Below are 24,207 nucleotides of genomic sequence, written 5' to 3'. Positions count from 1 at the left end.
TAGGGGTGGGTATTGCAGTGATTTTTTATACTGCGAAAGCATATATTGCGATATGTATTGCATTATATTGCAAGATTTGTTTTTAAACAAAAAAATACTTATAATCAAGCTAATGTTTGATTAAAAATGCTTTAGCAAAAGCACAACAAAATCACTATGCTTGATTGAGCTTTAATAAAAACTTTTAATCATGACAAAATAAATAATATTTGGCACAAATGAAACAAGGAAAAGAACAATTTAACATCAACACAGTGGTTACTAGTTTAAACTAGTTTCTACACTCTCAAAAAGCGCTGAGATGTTAGACAGCAACTTGACCAGGTCAGGCAGAGATCACTGGTCATTAATGAGTAAATATTTAAAACATTCAAATCCATTGCGAAACACTTGAGCAAAAAATTAAGAAGACAACTTCAAACCTTGACTTCCGGTGTGAAAAACGGAAATATCCGAAGATTTCCGAGTGTTAAGAAGTTTTCCGAATGCATGTCGAAATACCGGTTTTCGATCAGCGTATCGCAATGCGTATCGATTTCATGTCTGAACCGGTAAATACCGGTAAACTGGTTATATTACGCAGCCCTAGCATCAGTGACAACAAAGTATGTCCAATGTCATTCTCTATTTTTCATTTGCTCTATATGTCCCCGTGTTTTAAGGTGGACAGTTGACTAGCCTTTGCATGGGATTGTGGCGGGTGGGACAGGATACGCACATTTATTTTCGCAAACGCTTTGTATCAATACTATTTAATAGCAATAGCACATTCTCATGATACAGTCGACTCTCCTTGAAGCACACACGAATTTGGAATAGGCGGCGTACTTTTTTGCGTAATATTTTGCGGTTTTTCACAACCGAGAACAGAGAAGGAAGTAAGGATTATCGTCATCACATAATATTCATGTTGTAGTGTTCCTACAAGTTTATCAGGTCATTGCAGTGGACATAATATAGCTGGAATGTTGTAATCTGTGGCATTAAACCATTCGTGTTTGGTCTGGCAAAACATCTATTTATGAATTGGTCAATTAAAGGTTTTACTACACAATGACCAAAAACGGTAGACGTACACATATTTTTTCAGCCGTAAATCTCAAACTTAACGAACGAGTTCAAATTGACCATGTCAGAACGATTCTAAGATGAATTGGTTCTAAATATGTGTTGAGGACGGTAAACTGACCCTAATAATTTACCCTTCTGTAGCAAAAGCAAGGGCGTAACAATTGTTCGAACATGCGGTGAACTGAGATTGTAGCGAATTGGAATGACGATGCTTGCCTTTCTTGGTTAACAAGGGTTGCGTGCACATGTATGAATGTGAGCTTACAGAGAGGCATTATCCATAGTGTACACCCAAACAGATATACATGTAAAGAGCTTCTTATCCTCTGAACCTTTCAACTATACATTCGGTGTGTTTAGATACAATTCTCACTGTTCTGATTATAATGCACATGGTCTGACGAAACCTTTGTGAGGACTTTCTGGCGTTGTCCACTGATGGTTACCTCAATACCATTGGAATCTGTTGCCAATAGGGATCCAAGCACTCCATATTCATGTAGATGCCAATAAACTTCCTGTTAGCATGTTTTAATAACACACACACACGCACTCACAAAACCATATATCTATATAGATCAAGGACAGTATATAAAGAGATGTATGTGTATATATGTATATATCTATATACTAGTATATGTATGTAGTGTGATGTTGATCTTTGTATGTTGAAAACATTGACAAATATTATGAAATATGAACTGAATGGGCATCGAGTTCAATTTGAAATCTGTTCATCAGATAAGCGGATGCTTTTGGTTAGGAACATATTTGGATTCTCACTCTGCTGATGAACATGTATCGATACGCTTTGCAAGCAATTTTCAGTAGGTTCACTCCTTCATGATGAATCTAGCCAATAAGGTGACCCTACTTCTGAAATCCTGCAACAGGGAAACAATCCCGGACGACATGTAAATAGTCGCAAAAAATGAACCACGTGACTGGTGTCACAGTCTTTTCATGAGACATCGTTATGTTCAACATGTTGTTACACGTGGTCACATGTGTTTGACAAAATCAAAAGGATTGCCTTCAACGTTTGCAATTTAAGAAAAAAACAACGACGTTCATTTCTGTCACATCTGGTTTTCTCAACTTCATATGGCACTACATAATTTCAGGGGAAAACCTCAATCTACAATTTGTAACTAACCGTGGTGACCATAGATACAGTTAGATTTCTGTCTCCATATATTCAAAACAATTCTGAAGTTCACCGACAAAACAATTTGCGGAATTCAACAGGCAGTACCACATTTGACGTAACTTGGCATGACACGACCAGAGGATCGAACTACCGACCTTCCCCTCTCCGAGCAGACACACTATCTACTAGGCCTTAGCAACGATCGTAACTTTAAGCATTCGCCAGATTATCGGAACAAGTTCATAAATGACCACGACCATAAATGTCAGATAATGTTATTTTGTTCTAAATATACATGCATTTAATCTTGGCAGACATATATACTTATCTCGTGTTATGCATATGCCCAATGCTATCGAGGCTGCAGGGCACAAGGTCCTATCAAGCTGAGATATGACAAAATTATTAGATGAGATTTTCTAACAATTAAATTTAAAACATGTACTATTAATACCTAGACATTCTGGAGAAAGCATAATTTCAGTTGGAAAATTCAGCCAAGTTATAACTGACTATAATTATAACGTAACTAAATCAAGACAATGTTTATCGGGAAAATGCCTGCACATTCTCAACATCAGCAAAATCCGTCACCTTTTTGGACTATAACACATCTCAGTTAGTCATGACAAGTCTTGTAATCTCCAAACTCGACTACTGCAACTCTATCTACTTTAACATTCCTGGACATCTACTTTCCAAACTGCAAAGAAATCAAAACTCTGCTGCCCGAGTTGTTGTCCGTGTTCCACGATATGACACCATCACTCCCATCCTCGAACAACTTCACTGGCTCCCCATATCCTTCAGAATCAATTTCAAACTTCTCCTCTTCACACACAGCTGCATTTACGAAAATGACTTTCCCAAATACCTGAAGAATCTTGTAACTCTCCATACTCCCAGCACATCTCTCCGCTCCAGCAACTCCCTTCTTCTGTCTCAGCCAACCACCAAAACCACTATGGGTGACAGAGCCTTCTCAGCTGCAGCCCCATTACTCTGGAACAGCCTCCCTATCACTATCAAAGAAATCAATTGTAAAGACTCTTTCAAAAAAAGCCCTAAAAACCCACCTGTTCACAGTATCCCTCTCATAGGCTTTTCTTACTCTCTTCTTCAGCGCCTTTGAGCAAATAGTATTTGGAAGCAGGCGCTATATAAATTCATTATCATATCATATCATATCAGTAAAATAAACTACAAACATACAAATGACATGAAATAGAAAAATAAACGTACTTAATGGACACACGTGGATGCTGTCGTGTTTCCAGGAGCATGGTACTCACAGACATGTTCTAAATGTGGACAACACACAATGCATGATTGTTAAGTTAACAGGTTGTTAGAAAGGCAATTTGTTTAACCATAAATAATACTTGTTGAAAATCAACTATGGTCATCAAATCACAATAACGTCTTTTTGAAGTCGATATCTACTGAAGAGCTTGAGTCATGAACTGCAACGATCCGGTCTACCACATTTGACTTCACGTCAACAAGACAACCATATTCCATTGATGCACGTACGGATCCCACCACAATAACAGGTTGGCAATTCCTGACATGAAACCATTCAGTGATCGAACCTAAAGGAGAATTCGCTATTTTTTGAATCCAGGTTTCATATTGACAACTCTGGTCGTGCTGGAGGCGTTCCTCAGCAACGTCGTTTTCAGAGTGGAAGTGTAATGGTATGAGGTGGACAGTTGAAATTAGAATGCGTAGGCTACTCATGCCAATCTTGGCCGTTGAGCTTGATTTTATAACATCTGTACAGAAAAATGTATGTCAAGGACAGGGTCCAAACATGATGTCTCAATACTGACCAGTTCGTGTCACCCACACGTGTAACCCCCCACAAAAAAAGAAATGAAAGTGCGAGATATACAATGAATATACGAAGGATGGATCGTGAAAACTTGTCTCCTTGTGGGAGAGAGACAGATTACGAGAGAGTATTATCAAATTTCCTTGACCTCTTAAAAACAATGTCGTCCAAAGGACAGACTTATCTCAGTAGATTCCATGTTACGCAACGTGGATTCTTATTGCGAAATATGCACTAAATCGTTAGGAACGTGAACACATAATGCCGTAGAGAAATGATAAGCTTAATGTGGTCCGTTTGCTCGAACAAATATTCTTATGTGTTTGCAATGACGAACTGATAAATGTTGGCTGCAGTGTCTAACCTGAGGTGACATACATCTGAAGTTTTACACACGTTCACAGATTTCAAATATGTTTCACTTTCCACACAGTTCTGTGACCTAACGTCACACTGAAACGGTATCTATTAACATTAATTGGATAGAACGCTGTTCCTGATTTCATCAGGTAAGGAGGTACAGAGTCGCAGAAACGTATCCAGTGCCTATAAAACTAGCGGCCAGTTGATCACCACCATTCACTCCAACGTCTGACGTCCAACATGCTGCTGCTGCTCCTGGTCACTCTGTCCTGCCTTGCGACCGTCAAGGCACAACCTACACCTTGCTGCATGGAAACCGCTTGGTCAGCAAAAGTGTTTGATGTTCGCGCGCCCTTCCAGGGAAATAACGTAAGTACAAAATATCATGTTTACCATAGCGACATGTTTTTGACAATAGATTATATTTTGTGTGGACAGAAGAGATACGTGTAACTTCAACTTCAACGGTATGGTGTACTCGAGAAACACAAAATAGCAATAATAGTGGAAGATATTCGCATGTTGTTTAACGCTGCACTCAGTAAAAATACAACCCGGCGGTCTGTAAATAATTGAGTTCAGTGATAAAAAAAATCATGAGCAACGATCTACGTAGTAGTAGTAGTAGTAGTAGTAGTAGTAGTAGTAGTAGTAGTAGTAGTAGTAGTTGTTTGTTGTTATATTATTAAGTAGTTATATTTAGATACCTTTGTAGTATTTTCACATTGAAAATCTCCCTCATTGTATAACATTGTCTGTAAAATCATTGGTCTTGTATTATACATTTTAGATCAATGCTGACTTCTACTACGACTACGACAAAGCAGCTACTGCCATCCAGTACACTGTGTATGGATTAATTGCGAAGTCAACCAAAATTGTTACGGCCTATCTAAAGGTATCACTATTCATTTGTACATTGGAAATAGTCACCAATTCCACAGTTAGATGTTGTTCGCCATCCTACCTAGAATTCATTGAGGTATGGTTCAACCGTTAACTGATGCTCGTTATCTTGTGGACAGAGCGTTTGTCCACGGGGGGAAGTCGGGTTTCGATTCCTGCAGTAATTATACAAAAAGACGTTTAAATATGGTACTTGCTGTTATCCTGATGGCAGGCAGCATTAGGGTATACAAAAGAAGTGTCGACAATTTGCTGTACTTGCACCAGTGATCGCTCCTCATCTCACCTTTTTGTGAACAGATTATTTGGGTATGGTTCATTCGGGCACTTGTATTGAAGTTTGGTTGCCCCTGATAATTCCTGCTCATTTGGAATTGGTTGCACGTTTTACAGACATGTAATTGTCGTGCGGCCTTCCGTGTTACATACAGGTAATTGATGTATGGTTTTGTGTGTAGCATGCAGGTAATTGAGGTACGGCTCTGCGTGTTACATACAGGTAATTAATGTATGGTTTGGTGTGTAGCATGCAGGTAATTGAAGTACGGTTCTGCGTGTTATATACAGGTAATTGATGTATGGTTTGGTGTGTAGCATGCAGGTAATTGAAGTACGGTTCTGTGTGTTACATACAGGTAATTAATGTATGGTTTTGTGTGTAGCATGCAGGTAATTGAAGTACGGTTCTGCGTGTTAGATACAGGTAACTAATGTATGGTTTGGTGTGTAGCATGCATGTAATTGAAGCACGGTTCTGTGTGTTACATACAGGTAATTGATGTATGGTTTGGTGTGTAGCATGCAGGTAATTGAAGTACGGTTCTGTGTGTTACATACAGGTAATGGATGTATGGTTTGGTGTGTAGCATGCAGGTAATTGAAGTACGGTTCTGTGTGTTACATACAGGTAATGAATGTATGGTTTGGTGTGTAGCATGCAGGTAATTGAAGTACGGTATCTGGTTTGTGTTAGCATATACAGGTAACATACAGGTAATGGATGTATGGTTTGGTGTGTAGCATGCAGGTAATTGAAGTACGGTTCTGCGTGTTACATACAGGTAATTGAGGCATAGTTCTATGTGTTACACCGCCTGCGTGGTGTAATGTTAGTGCGCCTTTCTGGAGAACGGAAGGTCGCGGGTTCGATCCCCGGGCGCGTCATACCAAACGACGTTAAAATTTGGTACTTGTTGGTCGTTGCCTGGCACTTGGCATTAATGAGTAAAATATGTTTAAGTGTGACGTTCAACCCCATTTCACCTCACCTCATCTCACCTCACCTCACCCACCTTCTACGTGTTTACTGGTACATACGCGCTGCGTGTTGTACATACTGCAGGACTTTTTCAAATATATTTTGGATTTTCCAGAATGAACGCTACACCATCTTGGCCAATGGAACATGTACGAAGGACGTGCCAATAGACGTGCTTCTGCCAAAGTGCATTCCGAGTACGTGTGTCAGGGTGAAAAGTGATCATGAAATTTATAGAAATGATTCATGTGGTCACGTTGTGATAAACACAGGACCAAAAGTCGGATTTCACACCATCGAAATAAATGCATACACTGTAGGAAATACATGCCGGAATTGTGTGTTTCAAGCTATTTGCAGTCTAAGTAAACTGAGACTCAGTATTATTTGCGACCTATGACCGTCCAATCAAACGCAAGACGGCCGAACGAATTTAACCAATCAGGCAACGGCTACTTGTTAGAGTTTGGGGGGACTTACAGAACGGTTTTTGTATTTTCTCATCCCTGGTCGCTGACACTGATCTGTCAACAAACGAAAATGCGCATAAAACACAGAGATTTGACCTGCAGTATATACGCTTGTGGGTTTCTAATGCATGGTTACAGTTTGCTTATATTTTTCGCAAGATAACATCCTTGAATATTGACAAAAACGCTATTTTCAGCGACTGTGTACTCATTGCGTGTATCACTCGGAAGCGATCGTGCGGAAAATAGCATTCGGAGTCGTTCGAGTTTTTGAGGTAAAGGTTCAAACGGTATGTGCGAATGTTAACTTTCGCGATTTGGTAAGCTGTGTTCTAATTGGTCAGTCAAAAAGGTTAGCTCACGCGACCTTCTACTAGGTTTTGTTAGACTCAGAATAGCAGTGTAACGAATAATACTGAGCCTAAGTTTACTTAGACTGAAGATATTTGGGGCATACATTTCATGCATCCTATACCTTTGAAACATATGCTCATCGTACGTTTCTTTGAGGGACATTTTAGAAGTACAATGTTGGAAAAGGCCATTAATAACAACTTGATCTATTTCGCTAAAGATTCTTATCAGCTAAAGGGTCTGGCAAAACAGGCTGTATTATGCAAGCTAACACGTCTTATTATCTCTCCATTGTGAGGTGCTTGTTTAGAGGGATTAAAAGGCCGAGTGGTGACATCGCAAGTGTCATTATAGAATAGTCCTCTCTTATAATACAGTTACTGTAACATATCAGTGGCTTCCTTCTGTGTAGACGACAGTGCAGACATTGGCTCAAGCTACATCGGCACTGAATCAAGTGGGATGAAGTCCAACAACTGGGTGGTTATCAACGGTTCTATCAACATAACCATGGGCGTCACCGACCCCGACTGTGTTTTAACCTACTTGGGAGTCAACAACCCGGCAGCAAGTCGTGAGTAGATCCTTTACAAAGATCGACGCAGGCGCAGAAGTCCAGGAGGTAATGTTCCGATTTCGATCTCGAAGGAATGAAACATTGCCTTTTTGTTGCTTTCGGGAGGGAAACGCAATCTGCGTTTTCAATATAAAGTGAGGTTACTGGTAGATTTACAATAGACTGCAATAAATATTAGCCATCACGGTAATTGAAACACCAAACCATAAATGTAGCAAAAAGCATTAGAAACCTCCGTTTAACCAATCAAAATCCAGTATCTTTAAAATCTATATTACCATGTAGAATGGAGTTGTTTTGCATCAAATCATTCTCTCCACAACATGCTTTGTATTTACTATGAACATTCTGCTTTTCATCAGCTACAGATACAGAACTATACTTCAATGGATATAAAACAGGCACCACGGATCCAACTGCTTTTGACATCCCCATCTCCTGTGAATAAGGGCAGCCACACGTCATCTTGTAGACCCGATTGTTGGCTATCACAAAATATAGAAATGATGTTTAAATCAATAAAACCTATTTAAAAGTATGGCAAGTTCTGCTTTCAATTACAAGCACAACACCACAAGAGTCTCTACCCTTTATGTATGTATGTATGTATGTATGTATGTATGTATGTATGTATGTATGTATGTATGTATGTATGTATGTATGTATGTATGTGTGTGTGTATGTGTATGTATGTATGTATGTCTGTATGTATGTATGTATGTATGTATGTATGTGTGTATGTGTGTGCGTATGTATGTATGTATGTATGTATGTATGTGCATGTGTATGCATGTTTGCCTGAGTGTGCAGTCATCATTTGTCTTACGAGGCGTGAGTGTGCACTTGTAGACGCGAGTAGTTTTTTATAACACCAAGCACAGGTTGCTTATGAATCCAACCATTGGACGAAACTGGTCATGTCGTGTCATGACGTTTTATTGTAGACACGTGGAAGACACTTGGCGCATCAGTGACAACAAAGTATGTCGAATGTCATTCCCAATATTTCATTTAATCTATATGTTCCCATGCTTTAAGGTTGACAATTGACTAGCCTTTGCATTGATTGTGACGGATGGGACAGGATAGGCAACTTCTTTTTTGCAACCGCTTTGCATCATTCCTATTTAATAGCAATAGCACAACTCTCCATGTAGCAGGCACGAACTTGGAATAGGCGGCGTCCCTTTTCACACATTTTGTGTAAGAGCTGTAGTAAAAACCGAGTACAGAAAAGGAAAAAAGGACTTGTCATCACATAATATTCATCTTGTAGTGTTTCCACAACTATATCAGGCCATTGCAGTGGACATTATATAGCTGGAATGTTGTAATCTGTGGCATTAAAACATTCGTGTTTGGTCTGGCAAACCATCTGTTTATGAATGGTCAATTAAAGGTTTCGCTACACACTGACAAATAAACGGTAAATATGCACATATTTATTCAGCCGTAAATCTCAAACTTAACTTAACTTCAAATGGGCTATATGTCAGAACGATTCTAAGATAAATTAGTTCTAAATATGTATTGAGGACATTAAAATGACATTATTAGTTTTCCCTTTCTGTAGCAAATGTCTAGGGCGTAACAATTGTTCGAACATTCGATGAACCGGGGATTATAGCGTGTTGGAATGACAACACTTGCCTTTCTTAGTTAACAATAGTTACATGTACATACATGAATGTGAGCTTACAGTGAGACATTATTCACAGTGAACACCCAAACAGAAAAATAACATTTAAAAATCTTCTGATCCTCTGAAGCGACAAATACATGATACAAGCAAAATAGCTGAAAAGTACGTCTGCACATGTTTCAATTTGCCCTTCCCACCTACTGAACCATTCAAATATACATTCAGTCTTTAGATACAATTCTCACTGTTCTGATTATAATGCGAAAGCTTTGTGAGGACCTTCTGGCGTTGTCCCCTGATGGTTACCTCAATACCATTGGAATCTGTTGCCAATAGAGATCCAAGCACTCCATATGCACGTAGAGGCCAATAAACTTCCTGTTAGCCTGTTTTAATAACACACACGCACACACACGTACGCACACAACCACAACTGAGTCAAAAAAGAAACTTAACAAAATGTAATTTGAAAAATAATGAATACTTTTTCTCTGATGATACATCTATGTATCCGAAATGGGATCCTTATCTTTCGACTCTAGAAAAACGTTAACAAAACCCACACAAACCCATCCATTCGTCGTGCAAATGACGTTAGTGCCAAATCAGGTTTTGCACGTGCAGTCGATCACGTGATCTTCGCATCGAAGTTTTCTTCATATGCACGTGTTTGCATTGGCCTCAAGAATTGAAAAAACACTTTTAAACCACAGTTCTAACGGTACTTGAAATGCCACGATTGTCAAATGTGCAACGTGAACGTGCCGTTGGCATGTTGCAAGCGGGAAGATCAGTTATTGACGTCGCAAGAGCAATGGGATGTAGCTGTCGTACTGTGTATGACTTGCGAGGTCGTCTACAACAAACTGGCACCACTTCTGATCGCCCAAGGTCGGGTCGTCCACGTGTGACGTCACGAGCAGAAGACAGTCAAATCGTCCTACGTCACCTACGTGACAGATTTCTGCCGGCTACACGAACCAGGGCTGAGATGTTTAGAGGTCGACTGTCCTCACAGACCATTCGAAATCGGTTGCGAGCTGCCAATCTCCATTCTCGACGAACATATCGTGGGCCAATATTGACGCCGCTTCATCAACGTCAACGTATGCTGTGGGCCCAACGTCACCTCCGATGCACCCAGAGAGACTGGAATCGAGTCGTCTTTAGCGATGAATCCAGGTTTACCCTCAGATTCGCGGACGGCATGCATAGAGTCTGGAGATGACGTCGTGAACGGTATGCCCAATGTTGTGTACAGGAAGTCGACAGATTCGGGGGCGGAAGTTGCATGGTGTGGGGTGCTTTCTGTGGGAACAACCTTTCCCGACTTCTGGTCATCCGTGGAAACCTCACAGCTGCTGTTTACCGCGACCAGGTGCTCACCCCTGAACTCGTTTCTTTCATGGCCCAGGTCTACAGTTCCAGCATGATAATGCTCGGCCGCATACCGCGATGTTGACACGAAATTTCCTTCAAAACGCTGGAATCAACGTCATGGACTGGCCATCGAGGTCCCCTGACCTTAATCCAATAGAGCACGTTTGGGAAGCACTTGGGAGAAGGCTTCGTGGTCTTAGGAACCAACCTCAGAATTTGCTGGAACTTGGCGCTGCCTTGCAAGAGCAATGGCGCAGAATCCCCAACCACGTGTTCACAAGCATCAGGCAGTCGATGAGGAGGCGGTGTTTGGCAGTGGTGAATGCGCGGGGCGGCCATACACGATATTGAACTGAGAAATTTCGCATTTTTATTCTTGTGACTTGACATTCTGCATACCCATGTTTTAGAACGGCGGTGTATCCTAATGGAACTGATTATGGCACTGTCAGTGTATGTATGTATGTCGTGTCCTTGATCTTTGTATTTTGCAAACGTTGACAAATATTACTAAATATACACTGAATGGGCATCGAGTTCAATTAGGAATCTGTTCATCAGATAAGCGGACGCTTTTGGTTAGGAACCTATTTGGATCTCTGCTGATGAACCTGTATCGATACGCTTTGCAAGCAATTTTCAGTAGGTTCACGCCTTCTAAATGAATCAAGCCAGTCAGGTGACCGTACTTGTAAAATCCTGCAACAGGGAAACAGTCCTGGACGACATGTAAATAGTCGCAAACATGAACATCGTGACTGGTGTCACCGTCTTTCATGGGACTTCGTTATGTTCATGTTGTTACACGCGGTCACGATGACACGGAAGAACAAAGGGCAATCCAAATGGTCGATGCTCAAATAATGGCCAATGGAAAAAATTGTGTTTACCCTTAAACTTTTGGTGCCATTACCGATTATCAGTGTTCTGTTTACATAATTTTGTCGAATGGAATCTTTATCGTCGGAAAATCGAGACTGTGTTATCTTGGACGTTGGCGTAGTATATTTATATACGTGATATTCACAGAAAGTGTTTGATATAAATGGAATTTTCGCCATATTGTTGACCAAATCAAAAGATTGCCCTCAACGTTTGCAATTTAAGAAAGAAGCCACGATCATTTCGGTCACATTTGATTTAAATTTCTTTTTTTCTGGCACTACATAATTTCAGGGAAAAACCTACATCCATAATTTGTTACCATCAATAGTGACCATAGATACAGTTAGACCTCTGTCTCCGAATATTCAGAACAAGTCTGAAGTTCACCGAAAAAACAATTTGTGAAATGCAACAGGCAGTACCATGTTTGATGTGATTTGGCATGACACGACCAGAGGATCGAACTACCGACCTTCCGCTCTCCGAGCAGACACACTATCTACTAGACCTTAGCAAAGGTCGTAACTTTAAGCATTTGACGAGATTATCGGAACACGTCCATAAATGACCACGACAGATAATGTATTTTAGTTCTAGATATACATGCATTTAAGCTTGTCAGAGATATATTCTTATCTCGCGTTTATGCATATACCAAATGTTATAAAACTATAAACTATAATTAGGGCTGTGTATTGGCTCAAATTTGGTATTGCGATACTTTGCGATACACTCTTCTGTATCGCGATACGTATTGCAATATATTGCGATACACTGTTTTGTATTGTGATACGTATTGCGATTTATTGCGATACACTGTTCTGTATCGCGATACGTATTGCAATATATTGTGAAAGAACAGTTTTTGAGATCCGTCCACTTTGACATTCTTTTACCTTATATTGAATCACAGTATATGTGAGTAACCATTGTGCATTGCATAGATTCTTTCATAGTGCAAGAAAAGGAAAATCCAGAACATTTTTCTGTGTATATTTCTATTTTAAAACAGCAGGGATCGACTCTAACTAAAAATGTAACTGGCCCTCCGGGCTAGTGGATTTTGTATGTTGCTAGTCCTTTCCAAAACTTACTAGCCCTACGCTTTACGAATGAAAAAAACTTTCAACAAGTCTTTCTTTTAATTGTAACTGCTGTCCAAAGGAAAGTTAACGCAGATAAATGTATGATTTCTCATTTCATACATATGACAAATTCAACTGAAACTAGCTTACACCATGTCCTCCATCGACCCACCCATTTATATACTTTAACTTCTTTAAACAGAAAAGGATGTTGAATTTCAAATAATATGAAGAGTTTTACTGTACACATCTGTATTACTCAATAAAAAATTAATTGATGTCACAATCATGTGACATGATCTTGAAGTGCACATTCTAATCAAAACGATGATTTCTGCACCTTTGTCTTTGAATAAAGGTATTATTAACATACCTATTTCATGAATGACGTTTGGTACACATTCACATGAAGAAATGATTTAACAAAACACTAACGATGGGCAAAAGTCACTCTGTATCAGGTAAAGTACACTTTCTTTAGACTAAATAGAATAATGAAAAAAATGAAACATGAGAAATATAACCTTATAATAAGATAGAAGCCAGCGTTTATCAAGGAAAATATCAGCTCGTGAAACATTATTGCCATGTCATACACCATTTAAATTCTTTAGGTCTAATCCAACTGTTGATAAATACCAAAGGTATGTTTGTCATATTATTCAAATAATACAACTTCAACTTAAATAAATATATTTGTAATAGTAATACAAATTTACACACTTAAAATGTCCATATAAACCACGAAGGAGACGTAGACTCCCGCTATTTTAATCCATTTGTAAGATGCCATAATATCCTCTTACCTACTAGTATTTCTTTTATATTTGATTTTTACGTAATCAGAAAATTATTATATAAATATTAATTAAATAAGATGTATGGTTGCCTATTTCCCGATAACCTTGGCTTTTCACCCGGTAACGGGACACAATATTGGGAAATGCCTCCGTTTTCGAAGCTCCGTATGAACAACACTCTAGAAGATTCATTTATGGCGGGTATTGTTCCAAAGCTCTTATCATCAATAATATCATAGTAACCTTGCCAGCAGTCTTTTCGCAGATGTAAGAAGCGATTTTATTGGATAAAGATTGGTTCCTAATGACGATTTTTCGCCAGTCTGCTATAAGGTTCGTCATTGGTAAAAATCATGCTCGTAAGCCAATCATATTACAGCAATGGATACCGTCTTCATAAACGAAAACGTTTAGACAAAAGTTGTGGGTACAATAATGCTATTTTGAACGCGTTAAGCAACAAATCGCCATATATACGTAAATTATGGAACTTACTGGACGTATCGTCTTAGATGGCGACCAATGACAAAAATTCTTTATGCAAATGATTTCTCATTTAACATCGTGTCCGAGCATGAATATTGAGGTTACTTGACTTGCATAACATGATCGCACGAAAAGAGTGAATGGGTATGGTTTTACGCCACTTTTAGCAATATTCCAGCAATATCACGGCGAGGTACACCAGAAATGGGCTTCATACATTGTGGCCATGTGGGGAATCGAACCCGGGTCTTCGGCGTAACGAGACGACGCTTTAACCACTAGGCTACCCAACCGCCCCCGCACGAAAAGATGGAAATAGTAACTTAGATGTACGTTTAACAACTTTTATGAAAACTGTAGATTTTATTCATTAGTTTATTCAATTTTAATGATTCCCTCGAAACGTCCATACTTTGCACTTTGACAATTTTTAAGTGGACCCGTTGCCAATCATTTGGAAAGACTTCCGCCCAATCCCCACCCACGACCACCACCCATATAACCTGAATATGCATATATATCTTTTTCCTCACCATTACAATTTAGGGGGTATACGGGCGGAAGTCTTATGTGCGGTGTTGAATGGGTTAAAATTAAAAAAACGAAATCTTTGGCGGTATACCGGTACGTCATTAACGTATCGCGATACGCATTTGTTACAATTTCGTATTGCGGTTTACCGGTATACCGGTAATACCGTGCAGCCCTATATAAAATAAACTATATATATACATATAACACGAAACAGCAAACTGAATGCACTTAAAGGACACGTGTGGTTGCTTTCGTATTTCTGGTCATCAAATCACAATAACGCCCTTTTGAAGTCGATATCTAGTGAGGGGGTTGCGTCATGCGTCATATGTTGCAACGATCCGGTCTACCACGTGTGGCTTCACGCAAATTTTACCATTTCTACCGAAGCTTATGCACATCAGCTCGACCATAAAGTCTCAATACGGACCAGGTCGTGTCACCCACACGTGTAACCCCGCACAACTGAAGTAATGCAAATCTACATTGAAAATGCGTTGGGAGGACCGTGAAAAGCCAGATAATAAGAGGGTATAATTACATTACCTTGACCCAGAAACAATATTGTCCAACGGACAGACATCGCTTAGTACATTTCATGTTTCGCAACGTGGACTCTGATTGCGAAATATGCACTGAATCGTCATGAACTTTAAAACATAATCTCATGGAGAACAGATAAGCTTGATATGGTCCGTTTGCTCGAACAAATATTGTCATGTGTTTGCAATGAGGAACCGTTATATGTTGGCTGCACTGTTAAACCCGAGATGACATGCATCTCAAGTTTACACACGCTCACAGATTTCAAATATGTTTCACTTTCCACACGATTGTGTGGCCTAACGTGTCACTGAAACGCTATCTATTAACGTTGATTGGATAGAACGCTGTTCCTGATTTCATCAGGTAAGGGGGGAAAATTCGCAGAAACGTATCCAGTGCCTATAAAACTGGCGGCCCGTTGATCACCACCATTCCATCCAACGTCTGACGTCCAACATGCTGCTACTTCTCGTCACTCTGTCTTGCCTGGCGGCCGTCAAGGCTCAAGCTACACCTTGCTGTATTGGAATCGCTTGGTCAGCCAAAGTGTTTGATGTTCGCGCACCCTTCCAAGGAAATAACGTAAGTACCAAACGATTACGTTTATCATAGCCACTAGTGTGTGACATTAAATTTTATTTGTGTGGACATAAGAGATACGCTTAACTTCAACTTCAACAGTACAGTGTACTCGAGAACCCCAAAATGACAGAATGACAGAAGAAGTTCGTTTGTTGTTTAATGCTGCATTCAGTAATATTAAAGCGTTATCGATTTGCCGGCGGTCTGCCGGCGGTCTGTAGTAGTAGTAGTAGTAGTAGTAGTAGTAGTAGTAGTAGTAGTAATAGTAGCAGTAGTAGTCGATGTTGTTTTTTTCCCTCATAACATGTCAAAAGTAGTTATATTTCAATACCTAGGTAGTATTTTCAAATCCAGAACAAAACGAAAGTAGTTACATCTGGAATGTATCTGCTCTAAATGTTCACGTTGAAAATCTCCCTCCCCCACATTGTTTAACAATGTCTGTAAAATCATTCATCTTGCGTTATACATTTTAGGTAAATGCTGACTTCTACTACGACTGGAACAACGGAGCTACGTCCATTCAGTACACTGTGTATGGATTAATTACGAAGTCAACCAGAATTGTCACGTCGTATCAAAAGGTAGCACCAGTCATCTGTACATTGAAAATAGTCACCAAAGCCATAGTGAGATGTTGTTCGTCATCCTGCATAGAATTCATTGAGGAATGGTTCAACCGTTAACTGATGCTCGTTGTTTTGTGGACAGAGAGTTTGTCCAGCGGTTGGAAGTCGGGTTTCGATTCATACAGTAAATTCCTGCAAAAAGACGTTTAGATATGGTACTTGCTGTTATCCTGAAGGCAGGCAGCATTAGGGTATACAAAAGAAGTGTCGACAATTTGCAATACATCAGTGATCTCACCTTACCTCACATTTTTGTGAACAGACTATTTGGGTATGGTTCATCAGGGCACCTTAATTAAAGGTCACATGCAACCAAAAAAATCAAACATAATTAAAACACAATTATCACTTCTTCATGACATATAATATGCATTGCTGATTATGAAAAAAACAAATAAACAAAATTATAAGCGTATAATCGCAAATCAAAAGTGCAATATTTTGTACTTGGGGTTACCTCCCTCGAAACGAAGCAGCCGGGATACCGAACCCAGTCAGAGCGGGTGGGTGTGCACTCAAGTGTAACGGCTGGTTCATTAGCAGGTGCCTCCTGCACGGCTCATTGTGTGTGTATACATAGAGATGTTGGGTTTTGTAAATACATGCTCATTTTTTTGTGTATAACATTTAGCAATCAACAGACATCATAACATGTCATGTGTTCAAGTATCACACCTGCCTGTCTGTGTAATTACATAATGTGACAGAGACCGAACTTGGGCCATAAATCAATGCGTTTTGTTTATGGTGTATAGCCTGATTGGTGTTAAGTTCAAATTGCATGTGGTCAGTGATCGCAGTTGTGTATTGAATATTGTCATTAGCAGACAGGCAGGCAGACACACAGGTGTCAATAAAACAAGACATTGAGTTTTGTCTGTGACAGCGACATATCTATATCACAGTTAGAAATTCTGTCAACGCTAAATAATGACATTGCTTTTAAGTATCGAACTGAGAAAGTGACTCGGTAAGAAGAACGTGTGGTGAAATAGACAAATGAAATTATATAAACAGTTTATTTACTGTCATAACATATAAAAAGCTCGCGCCTGTGAGATATCAACAAAACATTATGAAAATAGCTCACACCAAAGCCTTCACCGAGTATTCACCAGACAGCCCGCTTCCAAGTTGCGCGAACCTATTTCACTGCGCACGTGCTATGAAGTCGTGGGAAAATTAGTGAAACGTTTGAACTCCGATTTCGCGCGTTTTTTTTCATCGCGTTATTTTTCAACTTTATAAGTTGAATCTGCATGTTTGATGATTTGTATCTGTAAGTCCATACCGAAAGGTATCAGAATCTGCAAAGTTGTGTTTTACGTTGCATGTGACCTTTAAAGGGCAAGTGTTCATGAAAATTTACCTTTTTGTCTTGCACTTTTCATCATAAAAAGTGTTTATCAAGTAGTTTTATATCCAAACCAGTACATATATCAGAAGAAACTAATTTATTTTTTGCTTTATCTCAATTCATATTTTCAACATTTACCGAGAGTTTTATGTCCAAACACACCATGGCTTATGTCCCTTGGTAATGACGTCATTGGTGCCCGACTGATAAACGAATGACATCGTTCTAGACTTATTAGACCCATTTCACGGGGTGCAGGTATATGAGTGGTTCATGTGTCTCGATGCACAGGCTACTGTTTTAATCCACCTGTTGCCTGGCCGTCATTTGGCAATGCGGTCAGCTCTACACTGTAATGACGTTGCAGTTTGAAAACAATCTTGGGTATACATTGTACTAAAAGTGTTACCACGTAACCAAATTGTATAACATTCAACCTGAGTCGGTCGCCTTTCCAACAGTATCTTTATTCACAAAAACTAAAACGTATATGCACCACATATACCTTGCCATCGGTGAATGTGCCGGCATTCTACGTTTGTTACTAAAATTCCTTCATAAATCTTACGATATGTCCCTCCTCTTCCACCTTCACTTTGATATCGATACCATTCCAAATACATCACGAAGATAAATGCAATTTGCAGTTTTAAACTCTGTTTGAAATTCGTTTTCTATGATATCATCCGCTCATTGTTGATCAAATATACTGAAAATTACATGCATCGTAACTCTCGCCAGTTTTGACACATTACTAAATCACCATTGAATTTATAGTATGCCTTAATTCAAATGTCAAATTTTACTGGGAGATTTGAATTTAGAAGAAAAAGACGTATAATTGTGATCAGCGGTAGTTTTGTTGTTGTATGATCGAATCACCAATGCTCGTTCTGAAACATTGTCGATGAACCGAGAATTCGCTGAGAATGTTAAGGAAAATACGCAAACACAATTAACGTCAAAGTGAATTTTCAACCATAGTACAGAACGTTTATAAAATCACGTCACATGTATGTCGGTTATGTTTCACCCATAAAATCAATTGTGTAATTCAACACCACCTTCCTTACACGAATCCCTGAATTCATCATACAAATCAAAATAAACTGACAAATGGATTTTGTCACCAATTCGAAGTGTTTCAATGAAATCAAACGTAATTTAACAGATGCCGCGCTGGGAAAGGACCACTTGTTGAAATGTAAACAAAGCCAATCTCAGATTTTATATAGTGTATCAATTCGCCTACTTGTTGCATACACTTGCTCATTAGTTTTAGAGCATGCATGGGAAAGGTATCGTAGCAAGCCATAGTTATGTAAAATAGGTGTATTCCCATGATTTTCTAGATTCATCACAACATATTACAGTTTCTGAAAGCATGACTGACACAAACTAACGCACAACGATGACGGTACTTCTCTTAATTTCTTTCTGTTTCCCTTGGTCACAATGAAAACAAAAAGAAAATAACAACCAGCAGACTCACAGAATTGTCGGACTACTTACATGTCACATTTATGCATATACTTTTCTTGAAACAACGAAAATTTCCTTCAAAAAGTCCGGCGTACTCGTGTCAGTGCGTCCCGATAGTGATGTCATACGGACGTCAACATTGTTATACATATTTGGTATTTTCATTGAGGTGAGGTTATGAATGAAAATACACACGATCAATCTGTCCTGCTGCTTACGTTTTCTATATTCTTATGCTTCTTTCGTATTTTCACAAACCTTTTTCACGTGATTAATTTCAGCATTATTATCTTTTGATTTGGGACTAGACAGGGGGCCAATTTAAAATCAAGTGGCACCAATTACGTCATAATCAAAGGGCGGTAACTCTGGCCTGTTTAGCTCGGCAAACAAAGGCCTCATATTGGCATAACATTTCAGCACTTACTTTGAGGGTTATACTTACATTGTAAGAAAAATGAGTGTATATTTTTAAACATTAGTATTAACTAATTAAAACAGTTCACTTTGATTCACATGAGAATAAATGTGATTTATTCGTGTACACTTCCCCTTTAAAGTTGGGTTGTCCCTGGTAAATTCTGCTCATTTGGGAATGGTTGTACGTTTTATAGACATGTAATTGTGCGGCTCTACGTGTTACATACAGGTAATTGAGGTATAGGTCTACGTGTTATATAAGGTATTTGAGATACGGTTCTACGTGTTATATACACTCAGGTAATTGAGATACGGTTCTGCGTGTTACATACAGGTAATTGAGATATGGTTCTACGTGTTACACCGCCTTCGTGGTGTAATGGTTAGAGCGTCCGCCCGGAGAGCGGAAGGACGCGGGTTCGATTCCCGACCGCGCCATACCAAAAATATGATACTTGTTGGTCCCAGCCTATCGCTCGGCATTAATGGGTAAAACAAGGACACGCATGCATTCGTCATATGAGCGAAATATTCTTAAGTGTTACGGTAAACCCCATTTCACCTCACTTAACCTTCTAGGTGCTACATGCGTGCTGCGTGTTATGCATACCGCAGGAATGTTTAAAATATATTTTGATTTGCAGAATGAACGCTACACCATCTTGGCCGATGGAACATGTACCAAGGACGCCCCAACTGGCGTGCTTCTGCCAAACTGCATCCCGAGTACGTGTGTCAGGGTGAAAAGTGATCTTTCTTCATGAAATTTATAGAAATGATTCTTGTGGTCACATTGTGATAAACACAGGACCAAAATTCGGATTTCACACCATCGAAATAATGCATACACCGAAATACATGTTAGGACCGGAATTGCATGTGTTTTAAGCTATTTAGGGCATACAATTCATGCAAAGCTATACCTTTGAAACATATGCTCATCGTATATTTATTTGATGGGTATTTTATAAGTTGGGAAGTACAATATTGGCAAACGCCATTAATAACAACTTCATCGGGTGCCAGTCAAATCGCCCCAGCTACAAAATGCGCCGGAGTTTTAGTCAAATTGCCCCAGGTTTGGTCAAATTCCCCGAAGGGTGTAGTCAAAATGCCCCAATATATTTAAAATGATTAGATATATACCATAAATGCATATTTTATGTCAACTTCGATATAATATTCTTCATACAATATGTAATATTTCTGATAAATGTTTCATAAATAAATTCGTTCAAAACACGATTACAGACCAAACAAGGAAATATTCTCTTTGATAAAAACTTTGGATCTAGATTTTGTCAAATAATCCATGCTCGTCTCAGGTTGGGTTGTAGTGACTTGAACGCTCATTGTTTTGATAGACATATTTCAAATAATCCGAATTGTGCATGTGGGTATCTATTTCGCGAGTATTACGTTTCGATACAGATTCTTATCACCTGAAGGGTCTGGCAAAACAGGCAGTATTACTATCTTGCATTCGCTTTTGCTACCAGTATCAGTGGTGACATCGCAAGTGTCATGATAGAGTAGCAATGTATCTGTAATACAATAATTGTAACATGTCAATGGTCTCCTTCCGAGTAGACGACAGTACAGACCTTGGCTCAAGCTATATCGGCATTGAGGGAAGCGGGTTGAAATCCGACAACTGGTTGATGACTATCAAATCTGTCAACCTAACCATGGGCGTCACCGACCCAGGCTGTGTCTTAACCTACTTGGGTATCTTCAACCAGGCAGCAAGTCGTAAGTAGATACTTTACACAGATCGACTTGGGTGCAGCAGTCCAGGAGGTAATGTTCCGATTTCCATCTCGAAGGAATGAAACATTCTCTTTTTGCTGCTTTCGGGAGGGAAACACAATATGCGTTTTCAAGAAAGGGTGAGGTTACCAGCAGACTTACAATAGATTGCAATAAATATTATCCACCACGGTAATGCAAACACCAAACCATAAATGTAACAAAAGATTATTAGAAACCTCCGATTAACCAATCAAATCGAGTAATTTTATAATCTATATTACGATGTAGAATGGGGTTGTTTTGCATCAAATCATTCTCTACACAAGATGGAGGTAATGCCACTGTGGTGATGTAACCACCAAACCATGAGGTTCGATTTGTGCCAGTTTTAAGTTTTAGAAACCTCGGAATGACCAATCAAAATCGAAGTTCCTGTTTTTCTGCTTTAAATCATGTTCCACTGAACATGGATTGTAGTTACAATGAAACATTATGTTTTTCATCAGCTGCAGATACAGAACTATACTTCAACGGATATAAAACAGGCATCACGGATCCAACTGCTTTCGACGTCCCCCTCTCCTGTTAATGTGGGCAGACACACTTCATCTTGTAGACCCGATTGTTGTCTGTTGGACTTTACAAAATATACAAATATCTTTATATCAATAAAAACTACTTATAAGTATGGCAAGTTCTGTTTTCAATTACAAGCACAACATCACTAAAATCTGTACCCTTTCTGGCAATGGCATCGTAAGTTCAGTGTAGTCTATGTATGTATGTATGTATGTATGTATGTATGTATGTATGTATGTATGTATGTATGTATGTATGTATGTATGTGTGTATGTATGTATGTATGTATGTATGTATGTATGTATGTATGTATGTATGAGTGTGAAGTGTTCACTTGTCTTACCAGGCGAAGAAATGGTTGGAGGTTTTAAGTGTCATCATACGACAGCGCGAGTAGTTTTTATAACACCAAGCACAGGTTGCTTATGAATCCAACCATTGGACGAAACTGGTCATGTCGTGTCATGACGTTTTATGGCAGACATGTGGAAGACACTTGGCCCATCAGTGACAACAAAGTATGTCCAATGACATTCCCTGTTTTTCATTTGATCTATATGTTCCCGTGTTTTAAGGTGGACAATTGACATGCGTTTGCATGGGATTGTGGCGGGTGGGACAGGATACGCACATTTATTTTCGCAAAAGCTTTGTATCAATACTATTGAATAGGAATAACACATTGAGTCAACTCTCCTTGTAGCAGGCACGAATTTGGAATAGACGGCGTCCTTTTTCACACATTTTGTGTTTTTCGTGTAGCGCTGTAGTCACAACCGAGAACAGAAAAGGAAGTAAGGATTATCGCCATCACATAATATTCATCTTGTAGTGTTTCTGCAAGTATACCAGGTCATTGCAGTGGACATAATATAGCTGGAATGTTGTAATATGTGGTATTAAAACATTCTTGTTTGGTCTGGCAAAACATCTAATTATGAATGGTCAATTAAAGGTTTTACTACACAATGACCAATAAACGGTAGATGTACACATATTTATTCAGCCGGAAATGTCAGAACGATTTTAACATGAATTGGTTCAAATGGAACGGAAATGTCAGAACGATTTTAAGATGAATTGGTTCTGAATATGTACTGAGGACATTATACATCGACGCCCAAACCATGGCCAATGGAAAGATTGTGTTTCCCCTTTTATCTTTTGATGTCATTACGGATTATCAGTGATCTGTTTACATACATTTTCACAGCTATTTTGACCATTGGAATCTTTATCGTCGGATAATCGAGACTGTATGTCTTGGGCGTTTGCGTAGTATATTTACATACGTTATATTCACAGAAATTGTTTGATATGAAATGGCATTTTCACCATGTGGTTGACAAAATAAAAAGGGTTGCCCTCAACGTTTGCAATTTAAGAAAAGAGCAAAGTTTGGTTTTCTCAAATTTATATGGCACTACATAATTTTAGGGAAAACCTGAATCCATAATTTGCTACTAACCGTGGTGACCATAGATACTGTTAGATCTTTGTCTCCAAATATTTCAAAACAAGTCTGAAGTTCACCGAAAAAACAATTTGTGGAATGCAACAGGCAGTACCCTATTTGATGAGATTTGGCATGACACGACCAGAGGATCGAACTACCGACCTTCCGCTCTCCGAGCAGACACACTATCTACTAGACCTTAGCAAAGGTCGTAACTTTAAGCATTCGACAAGATTATCGGAACACGTCCATAAATGAGCACAACAGATAATGTATTTTAGTTCTAGATATGCATGCATTTAATCTTGTCATAGATATATTCTTATCTTGTGTTTATGCACATACCCAGTCCTATCGAGGCTGCAGAACACAATGTGGTATCAAACTCAGATATGGCAAAAGTATTAGATAAGATCTTCTAACAATATAATTAGAAATGTACTAATTAATATCTAGACAGTCTAGAGAAGCATAATTTCAGTAGGAAAATTCAGGCCAAGCTATAATTAACTGTGCATTACTAAATCAAGAAAATGTTTGTCGGGAAAATGCCGCAGTAAAATAAACTATAAACATACATATAAGACGAAACAGCAAACTGAACGTACT

The 24,207-nt window shown here is 39.0% G+C and overlaps 1 protein-coding gene across 4 annotated transcripts; it reads left to right on the top strand.

The window, feature by feature from the left end:
* The first annotated feature begins 4,551 nt into the window (after positions 1-4,551).
* On the top strand, positions 4,552-22,229 carry LOC124273539. Of its 4 annotated transcripts, none has more exons than XM_046708819.1 (5): positions 4,552-4,787; positions 16,400-16,507; positions 20,456-20,537; positions 21,402-21,563; positions 22,070-22,229. In XM_046708819.1, exons 1-5 carry the CDS (start codon positions 4,659-4,661, stop codon positions 22,150-22,152), a joined length of 564 nt encoding a protein of 187 aa, XP_046564775.1. In that variant the 5' UTR covers positions 4,552-4,658; the 3' UTR covers positions 22,153-22,229. The 4 variants fall into 4 exon arrangements, with proteins under 4 accessions (XP_046564775.1, XP_046564777.1, XP_046564773.1 ...); XM_046708817.1 differs by lacking the exons at positions 16,400-16,507; positions 20,456-20,537; positions 21,402-21,563; positions 22,070-22,229 and adding exons at positions 5,209-5,316; positions 6,698-6,779; positions 7,819-7,980; positions 8,346-8,521 and having other exon boundaries at positions 4,621-4,787; XM_046708820.1 differs by lacking the exon at positions 4,552-4,787 and adding an exon at positions 15,765-15,923.
* The last annotated feature ends 1,978 nt before the right edge of the window (positions 22,230-24,207 follow it).

Source organism: Haliotis rubra, unplaced genomic scaffold, assembly GCF_003918875.1.
Source record: "Haliotis rubra isolate DU_JTF1 unplaced genomic scaffold, ASM391887v1 Scf1813, whole genome shotgun sequence".
Taxonomy (NCBI): Eukaryota; Metazoa; Mollusca; class Gastropoda; order Lepetellida; family Haliotidae; genus Haliotis; species Haliotis rubra.
The sequence above is the reverse complement of the archived record's forward strand: the minus strand, read 5'-3'. Positions and strand labels throughout refer to the sequence as shown.